Below are 9,738 nucleotides of genomic sequence, written 5' to 3'. Positions count from 1 at the left end.
ATGGTTGGGAGGTGTGTGTGTGTGGTGGGAGAGGGGGGGGGGTGGTTCCTTGTCATTTTGGAGGGGACATAATGTTCAACATACTGGTACTGTTGCTTTCTGACTGCGCTGGTATTGTTACGCCCCATTGAGTTGCTAGGTAGCTAATCTCCATGCTTCGCTCAAATAAGTAACAGGTCACAGATATTCGGTGACTGCAATAAAATAGCGAGAACGGTCTTTATAACACTCTGTGCAGTATATTAATATAACAAAATAGTCAGATGTGGCCGAGAGAGGACTGATGTTCCAGCTCAGCACCGTGACTTTCCAGTGTGGTGGCAGCACATTCGTAATATCCTCAGTGCAGCTTTACGGGGGCTTTTTACTGATTCTTTTCACCGTAGTCATCGTGGGAGCCTGTGTTGAAGTGTTTCACTTGCATCTCCTCAGGTTCGCCCTCTGTATAAATATGCACGGTTCCCAATTCAATCGGGCAACAAAAATAAGCTAGTATTTTAAATCCTGCTCTGTGAAAACTTTAAATGCAGGCTGCCATTATCATAGAATCTTACAGCGCAGGAGGAGGCCATTCAGCCCATCGTGCCTGTGCCAGCTCTTTAAAAGAGCTGTCCAATTAGTCCCACTCCCCTGCTCTTTCCCTTTGCTAAATGAATTACTCTGAAGGACCCAGGTTCGAGCCTTGGGCTGGGCTGGGTTGCCTAATCTTAGCCGGAGCAATGGTGGGGGTGCTGCAAATTATACAAGCAATCTGGACTAAGGAGCGGTGAAGTCCTGATCGGTATCCTGTGACAGAGAGGCGGGCATGTGGGGATGGCAAGCAAGTACAGGATCAGGTCCTCATGATAAAATAGCCCGTTGACCCTCACCATCTGGGCTCAAACATGAAAAAGAACCACTTGGCTCATGTGTTGGAGTGGTGACCAGTGTTGATGGAACTATTCGCCAGCAAGAGCCATCACCATTAATAGAGGAGAGGAGGAAATGGGAGGATGGGAGAGGGGGAGAAGAGGATCAGAAAAAAAGGGATCACTTTTATTGTTTTTTAGTACTTCATCTCCGAGTTAGAAGGTTGTGGGTTCAAGTCCCACTCCAGAGACCTGAGTGCATAATCCAGCTGACATTTCAATGCAGTACTAAGGGAGTGCTGCACTGTTGGAGGTGCTGTCTTTCAGATGCAATGTTAAACCAAGGCCCTGTCTGCCCTGCAAGGTGGATGCAAAAGATCCCATGGCATTATCTGAAGAGTTTTTCCAGTGTCCTGGACAATATTAACCCCTCAACCAGCAGTTGCAGTTTGTGGGGCCTTGCTGTGCACAAATTGGTCGCCACGTTTCCAACATTACAACATTTACTACATTTCAACAGGTAATTCATTGGTTGTAAAGTGCTTTGGAACATCCTGAGGTCATAGAAACATAGAAACATAGAAAATAGGTGCAGGAGTAGGCCATTTGGCCCTTCGAGTCTGCACCACCATTCAATATGATCATGGCTGATCATGCAACTTCAGTACCCCATTCCTGCTTTCTCTCCATACCCCTTGATTCCTTTAGCCGTAAGGGCCACAACTAACTCCCTTCTGAATATATCTAACGAACTGCCCTCAACAACGTTCTGCGGTAGAGAATTCCACAGGTCCACAATTCTCTGAGTGAAGAAGTTTTTCTTCATCCCGGTCATGAATGAATACAAATAAAATTATTTATTTCTTTAATTGAGAGAAGTCTGCAAAGCTTCAGATTGGAGAAATATTTCAAAACTGAGACACAGGACATCCCTCATCTTGATGAGGACAAAGTAAACTCAGCTAATCCTTCAGAGCACAGTTTCCCCACAGTTAAAACAGCGACAAATTAATGCTAAGTGTTTTGTCCTTCAGGAGCTGAACAAAGAAAGGAAAGAGATTATCCTGAAGCTCTTATCTGGGCTGCTCGACTCCAGCAGCAATCAAATCGGGATTGAGAACACATTCCCAGATCCAGAAGACATGGAAGAGGTGAGTCTGCAGGAGAGGTCCCGCTTCAGTCAGTTACCTCAGCGAGAGCGCAAGGCTCCATGCAAAAACTTCTTCTGGAAAACCTTCACCTCCTGCTGACGCCAGAAGACACCACGCCGCCGAAAATTAAAGCCGTCCAGAAAGAAAGTGATTTAGCACTGTACATAAGCTGCCGCTTTTTAATTTATTCGTCTGTGGGGTAACATTTTCTTTCATTGTCAAAAAATAAATAAAAAAGCATGATTGTGTAATTTCACTGCAAGGTGTATGTATTTTTTCCAGTAATGTTCGAGCAATAAAGTGGATCCAAGATAATCAAACTGATTGAATCATTTACTGACTCAACTTTCCGAAGGGGGGTGGGGGGGGTTGAAATTTTGGGGGGATCAAGAGGGAGAAAGCGAATGGGCAAAAGCCAGAAAGAGAAGCAATGAGAGACAGTTGCTGTGGGATAGTGAAAGAGACACAAGAGAAAGAGGGATAGGGACTGTTGTGGAATATTTCAAAATACTGAACACAAGTCTGACATCGAGAGTTCAAACAGTCTTTAATCGCACGCATGGGGAGGCAACCTGATTTCTGTCCTTAGCCAAATCTCTCCAAATTGATACAGAAATTTACAAATATTTATACTCATAACTGACACATTGTACAATGTCACTGCCTACTTTCTAGATTACATCATTAGTCTTAATTCCTGTTTACTACCAGATGTTCACCTTAGTTTCGATAACAGTTAGACAGTAGGCGGTTGCAGTCAGCTTTATATAACACTTAAACAGTCACTTTATAAACAGTTGTGGTCTGACTTATGACACACATTGTTGCAACTGATTTACTACTGGCTGTTGGGGTCAGCAGATTTCGCTTAATTACATTTCACTTAATCTTATTTAGCCTTGTCTATTGTTTTACCACTCAAGCTGTTGTCCAAGATATCCTTGGTTTTCCTGCCACACAAGCTGTTCCCAGGTTCCCCTTTCAGTCCCCCGCCTTTGGCCCTTGGCTATTATCGGCCCAAGGTAGCCACTAAGAGTCGCATTGCTAATAAGTCCTGATAGTCTGGGTCATTGTCCGTCTGTCTGTAAATGTTCTTGTACATGGCTCGCTGTATGTCAGCCTTTGTGGCCTCTGCCAATCTTTTGGTTCTTAGTCACCTGCATTTATGACAGCAGCTTGCTATCAGGCATAAATTGAATAATACCTTTAGGGGACACTATTTACTTCCAGGGATGTATCTGGACATTCATGTCCCAGTCCCATACCATGGAGTACCACGGGGGAGTGCCCAACATTTTGATTTCTTCCCCAGTTTTCCTGAATTCTTCATGTAACTGGTGGTATTACTTCATCATTTTCTCCAGTTTTTCTGCTAACTAGGTTAGGTGTTCGGGGAGTTTTGGGATTTCGAGTGCCTCGGGAATTAGATATTCCCACAGGTCCTCTCTTATGTTCTCCGTACCATTGAGAACCACCTGTTGTCTTTGATATATTGCTATCAGATTTTGATGTCCAATAGTCGTTGGTGTTTGTGGGCGAAACAGAAGCTCGCAGTGTTAATCGGGCACACGAGGGGTCGTAGACATACTGTTTTTCACTTGTAGTCACACAGTATTCCCCTTTGCCCTGGTATGCAGCATGGGTCGACTCACATTGGGCCTGGGTTACTTCCACCATGCAATTCGAGGTAGTATTAAATCCGCACAGTGTGTGGGTTCCAGTCCCTACTGGGTGTGGGCACATCACTATGTTTCCGTATTCCTTGCGTCCTGTCAGTGATACTCCTACCAGAGTCTCTCCCATACCTGGCGCTAGCTCCTTTCTAGCGGCATGGCTCAAAGTCGGGTCGTACCTGATGTGCGCTTTTCCCTGGTTGACCCCTATGTTTTCTACTTGGTACAGTGGGTAGGGTATTTGGCTCTTGGCCACGACTGGTATCATCATGATCATCCCGAGGTATTGTGTGTGGTTTGTCACACAATTTGTATCAGTGGAGTATACTCAGATCAACCCTTGGAGTTGGCATGCTGTTGGGATTACTGGCCACACCTTTTACTTTCTCATTACTGATCCAGCTAGGGGCCTCTCCCTGGTGCCCAGACTTGACCAGTTACCCATGCCCCATAGGCGTGACATCGCATTTCGTTTTTAATTTCTTGCTGATTCATTGTATTGGCATCTATTAGACGGTTGGTGATCTTTGCATGTGCCTCAAGGATGTGAGTGATTCCCAACAGGGTTTTTACCGTGTTCGTCCCCAGCTGGCCTCCCTTTTGAGCCTCGATGTTTATTTGTGTTAGAAAATATAGAAACATAAAAAACATAGAAATTTACAGCGCAGAAAGAGGCCATTTCGGCCGACAAAGAGCTGCACGGCCCTTGGTCAGCAGCCCTTAAGGTTACATATAAACCTATGAACAATGACGGAAAGGCAAAAACCCAGCCCAACCAGTCCGCCCCACACAACTGCGACACGCCTTGCACCGAAACATTCTACTCTCCACACCAACCGGAGCCATGTTATCTCCTAGGAGAGGCAAAAACAAAATAAAAACCCAGACCAACTGGGGAAAAAAATCTGGGAAAATTTCTCTCCGACCCATCCAGGCAATCAAAACTAGTCCAGGAGACCACTCTGGCTGTATTAGATTCCCTGATACCATCGTATCTGCGCCAGCCAACAAAAGGTGATCCAGTCTAATCCCACTTACCAGCTCTCGGTCCATAACCCTGCAGGTTACGACACTTCAAGTGCCCATCCAAGCATCTTTTAAATGTGGTGAGGGTTTCTGCATTCACCACCCTTCCAGGCAGTGAGTTCCAGAACCCCACAAACCTCTGCGTGAAGAACCCCCCCCCCCACAAATCCCCTCTGAACCTTCCACCAACCACCTTAAAACTATGCCCACTCATAATTGACCCCTCCGCCCAGGGAAATAGGCCCTTGCTATCCACTATATCCAGGCCCCTCAAAATGTTGTACACCTCAATGAGGTCTCCTCTCAGCCTCCTCTGTTCCAAAGAGAACAAACCCAGCCTATCCAATCTGTCCTCATAGCTAAGATTCTCCATTCAAGGCAGCATCCTAGTAAATCTTCTCTGCACCCTCTCTAGTGCAATCATGTCCTTCCTATAATATGACAACCAGAGTTGCATGCAGTACTCCAGCTGTGGCCTAACCAGTGTATTATACAATTTAAGCATAACCTCCCTGCTCTTGTATTCTAGGCCTCGGCCAATAAAAGCAAGCATTCCGTATGCCTTCTTAACCACCTTGTCCACCTGGCCTGCTACTTTCAGGGATCTGTGGGCAAGCACTCCAAGGTTCCTTTGTTCATCCACACTATTAAGTTAGCACCTGCTTTAGTTTGCCGTTTAACTTTCCTAGTTCTTGGCCCACTGCCTCGATATCTCGGGTACTGATTAGTGAAGTTCCTGTGTTAAATACGGTCCCCACATCCCCCAGTGTGCTCATTTTCTTTCTACCCCACTTTCTCCTTTCGTATGTGTCCCTAACCTTTGGGCATCTTAGTCTATTACATTTTTATCAGTGTCTTATATAGCTGTTGCATTTGTGGACTACACCATGTGGGGAGATAGATCCGTGCCAAATTCAATACCACAGGCACGAGCTCGTGGCGTACATTATCATACAATATTCTCTGATTGTCCACTAATACCAGTCCATCTTTGGGACCTGGGGCTGTCTCTGGACATTCTCAGGGTTTTGGTGTTGTTCGAGTGGTTACTGTGGGTTCTGCGTGATTCTGTTTGCAGGGCACACCTGCCACCACTGGGTATTGTCAGCCATACCGAATGGTGAACACTCCCTTTCCTGCCGGTCCGTCGGCCTTATTTGTGAATCTTTCCTTCGATACCCAACGGGTCACCATGGAACAATTGGGCTCAGGAAGAATGCAGGATTCCCCTTTCTCGTTCTCCTGGCTGTTGGGTAGGATTGTTGTCTATCCGTCTTCACACTTTACACATACAGGTGCCTCTGTGTCCGCATGGAGTATCCCGTTGGAGCAGGTCACCCCGTCCTCTGTATTGTGGTTATTAACAGGCCACTGATGACCCAAATTAGCAGCATCTTGTCAGTATTTTACCTGCAGGAAGATTGTACGGTCTTGGTCATCACCAAGGGTTAGTGGCCAGTACTGCTATACCTCTTAAGCTGGGTCCAGTGTTTTCACCGTTTCTTTCCATTCATATCTACACATGCACACGTATCGCTTGTCAGTATGATTTTGTGGGGTCCAGTCCACTGTGGGGCAACCCTGGTTGCCCTGGCAATGCTTGACCCATCACGGAGTCCCCTACCTTTGGTAGGGGTTCTATTGGTTGTGCCGTTTTGTTTTCCTGATCTCGAATAGCCTGTTGGTCCCTTACCTCCTGTCGCAGAGCTTTAAGCTGTTCATCTAATATTTTAACTTCAGTTTTGATTCAATCCCTGACTGGCCCTAATTCTGCGCTTCCCGTGGAGGTTCCTTCAGGTAGGCGCATTGCGCGTCCAGTCATTAACTCGTACGGGGTCAGTCTGGTTGTCAGGTTGGGTGTTGCTGATAGGCGCATTAATATACATGGTAATATGTCTGGCCATGATTTTCCTGTTTCTGTGATAGCTTTGGCTATTGCTGTTTTAAGAGTTCGGTTCAAACGTTCAACCACTCCTGAGCTTTGTGGGTGATAGGGTATGTGAACCCGTTGTTGGATACCTAATAATTTACAGGCCTCCTTCATTAACTTTCCTGTAAAGTGGGTTCCCTGATCGGAGTCTATTTGCAAAGGAACCCCCCATCTTGGGATAATCTCATATGCAAATATTTGGGCTACCGTTCTAGCGGAGCAATCTCTCGTGGGGTATGCCTCTACCCACCGTGTGAATTGGTCTATAATTACCAGGCAGTATGTTTTACCTCTATTGTTTGGTAACGGTCCCATAAAATCTATTTGCAGATTCTCCCATGGTCCCTTTGGTCTAGGTTGATGTGCCATTCGGATCCTTATGGGTCGTCCGGGATTATGTTGGGCGCATATGATGCAGTGTTGGCAATGTATCGCCACGTCCCGACCTAATCCACTCCACCACCAATCTCTTTTGAGTCTATTTATCATATTTCCCAATCCTATGTGGTCAGGCCTGTGATATATGTCTAATAGTTCTTTCTGGATGCAGTCGGGGGCTACTATTTGGGTATTATTTCTCCATATCCCGTCTGTTTCTTGTTTCGCCCCCTTTCTCTCCCACCCTTCCTTTTCGTTAAGCCTGTGTCTTCCTGTAGTTTCTTTTATATTCATTTCTTCTGACCCAAAGGCTGCTGCAGCTATTTGGGTCACAGCTTCCATTTCTGCCGCCTTATGGGTGCCTTTGTCGGCTACCTCGTTCCCCCTTTGGATCTCATCTGTCACCTTCTCGTGTGCTTTTAACTTGATTACCGCTGCCTCTGTGGGACCCTTTGCAGCTTCTATAAGATTCTTTACTATGTTCTCATGTCTGATGTTCCCTCCCCGGAGGTAACATATCCTCTCCGATTCCATGCGGTCATGTAATCATGTACCATGCCGAAAGCGTACCTACAGTCCGTATAGATATTTACTCGTTTTTCTTTGTCTAATTCTGGGGCTCGAGTTAGGGTGACTTGTTCGACTAGTTGTGCTGACGTAGATCCTTCTAGCCCCCCTTTTGCTATTACCTGTATCTTCTCATCCTGATCTACCACTGCCCACCCTGTATGTGTTTCCCCATCTATATATTTCCTAGATCCGTCCACATACTGTGTGAGGTCTGGATTTTCAATGGCTTCGTCCGGTATCCCACTGGCATTTTCCAACTCTATTGCTATCTTACAGAGGTGTTCTTCTCCCTTGGACTGTACTCCATCGGTGGGTTAGGACGGGAATCCATAATTATCTGTACTGATCAGTGCTTGGCGATCAGGACAGCCTCCCAAGCATCCCTTCTGCTGTCTGATACCGGCCTTAGCTTCCCTGTATTTAATAGTTCTACTAGTGTGTGCTGGCTGTGTAGGATTATTTGTCCGGACCATGACCACTGGTTCACTGACTCTTACGGCCCACTCCACACAGTACAGTGCTGCCACACATCGAGCTAATCCTGCTGCTACTTGTGTTTGTTGGGTCAAATAGTATGCTACTGATTTCATTTTATTGCCATGGTCTTGTGTGACTACTGCGTTATTGAAATTCCCTGCTATATTGCAATGTATATGAAAGGGCCGTCCCATGTTAGATAGTTAGATAGTCCTAGAGTAGGTACTCCCACGTGGTCAGGCCTGTGATATATGTCTAATAGTTCTTTCTGGATGCAGTCGGGGGCTACTATTTGGGTATTATTTCTCCATATCCTGTCTGTTTCTTGTTTCGCCCCCTTTCTCTCCCACCCTTCCTTTTTGTTAAGCCTGCGTCCTCCTGTAGTTTCTTTTATATTCATTTCTTCTTGACCCAAAGGCTGCTGCAGCTATTTGGGTCACAGCTTTCGTTTCAGCCGCCTTATGGGTGCCTTCGTCGGCTACCTCGTTCCCCCTTTGGATCTCATCTGTTAACTTCTCGTGTGCTTTTAACTTGATTACCGCTGCCATTTGATGTATGCTATATTGTGTTCCTAACACAGATGAGGCTGCACACAGGGAGGTTAAAGTAACAGTGACCTCAGTCTTTAATAAGACACTCCAGAGTGAGGAACAGGCCTTAGGGGCCGGCTTATATACAGTGCTCCCAAGGGATGCTGGGATCCCTTGGGACTTCAGGGGATGAGCTCCCTGGTGGCGGAACATGGGAGTGCATGCTTTACACAACATGCTACATCTTACTCAGGTCCCTAGGCTATCTTTTCTGCTGATGGTTTTCCACCCTTAACCAATCGCTGAATGGGTTCCGCTATGACTGTGAAGTTTCTACAATAATGAAACAGTCCCAAGACCTTCCACACCCCCCTCACTCTGATTGGTCGGGGCATTTCGCTGATAGCCGTTTTGTGATCTTGAGGCAATGTTTTTGACCCCTGGCTAATCTTGTGGCCCAGATACCTTGCCTGCTGTAGTCCCACCTAAACATTTTTGGGGTTTACCTTAAAAACCTGATTCTTCCAAAGCCTGTGAAGTGAGTACCAATGCTGGCAAGTGCCATGTTTCGTCTTCAGACGCTATTAATATATCGTCAACGTATTGTAACAGTGTGCCAATTATATGGGGTTAGGTCCAAATTTTCTAGAGATCGACTCGTTACGTGTTGAAATTTCCTGGTGCTATTGTGGATTCCCTGCGGGACTCTCGTCCAGGTATATTGTCGATGTCCCACCATAAATGCGAACTTATCCTGTGATTCCTGAGCCAGTGGTATTGACCAAAATCCATTGGCTATATCCAATACCGTAAATATCCTATGTTCGGGTTTTAATCCATTAAAGATTGTTACCAGGCTCCCCACAATTGGGTGTTCTCGCTGGATGACCTTATTCAGGGCCGTATAATCTGTTGTTCTGCAGTACGAGCCGACGGGCTTCGTTACCGGCCAGATTGGTGAATTGGTGGTTGACACCGTTTCTTGTAATGCACCTTTGCTTTATTAATTAATCGACAGTACCTGTTACGGCTTGTTTGGCCTGGGACTTTATGGGATATTGCCTGTGGGCTATGTGTGGGTCGTGGTACCTCAATGGGCTCAGCTTTTACCAAACCACAGTCTTGTTTCGACTGGGCCCAGACTCCTGGTATGTT

At 46.1% G+C, this 9,738-nt stretch overlaps 2 protein-coding genes across 3 annotated transcripts in view; one reads left to right on the top strand and one right to left on the bottom strand.

The window, feature by feature from the left end:
* Positions 1-2,098, top strand: part of LOC139229257 (somatostatin-2-like) — a 9,777-nt gene extending 7,679 nt beyond the window's left edge. The window contains exon 2 of the mRNA XM_070860917.1: positions 1,883-2,098. Coding sequence (XP_070717018.1) covers positions 1,883-2,098 — 216 coding nt within the window. The remainder of the gene's footprint in view (positions 1-1,882) is intronic.
* Positions 1-9,738, bottom strand: part of LOC139229258 (uncharacterized) — a 74,763-nt gene that overhangs the window by 43,367 nt on the left and 21,658 nt on the right. The window lies entirely within an intron of this gene.

This window comes from Pristiophorus japonicus, chromosome 18 (assembly GCF_044704955.1).
Source record: "Pristiophorus japonicus isolate sPriJap1 chromosome 18, sPriJap1.hap1, whole genome shotgun sequence".
NCBI classification, from domain to species: Eukaryota; Metazoa; Chordata; class Chondrichthyes; family Pristiophoridae; genus Pristiophorus; species Pristiophorus japonicus.
Note: the sequence above shows the minus strand (reverse complement) of the source record. Positions and strands in the feature narration are given on the sequence as shown.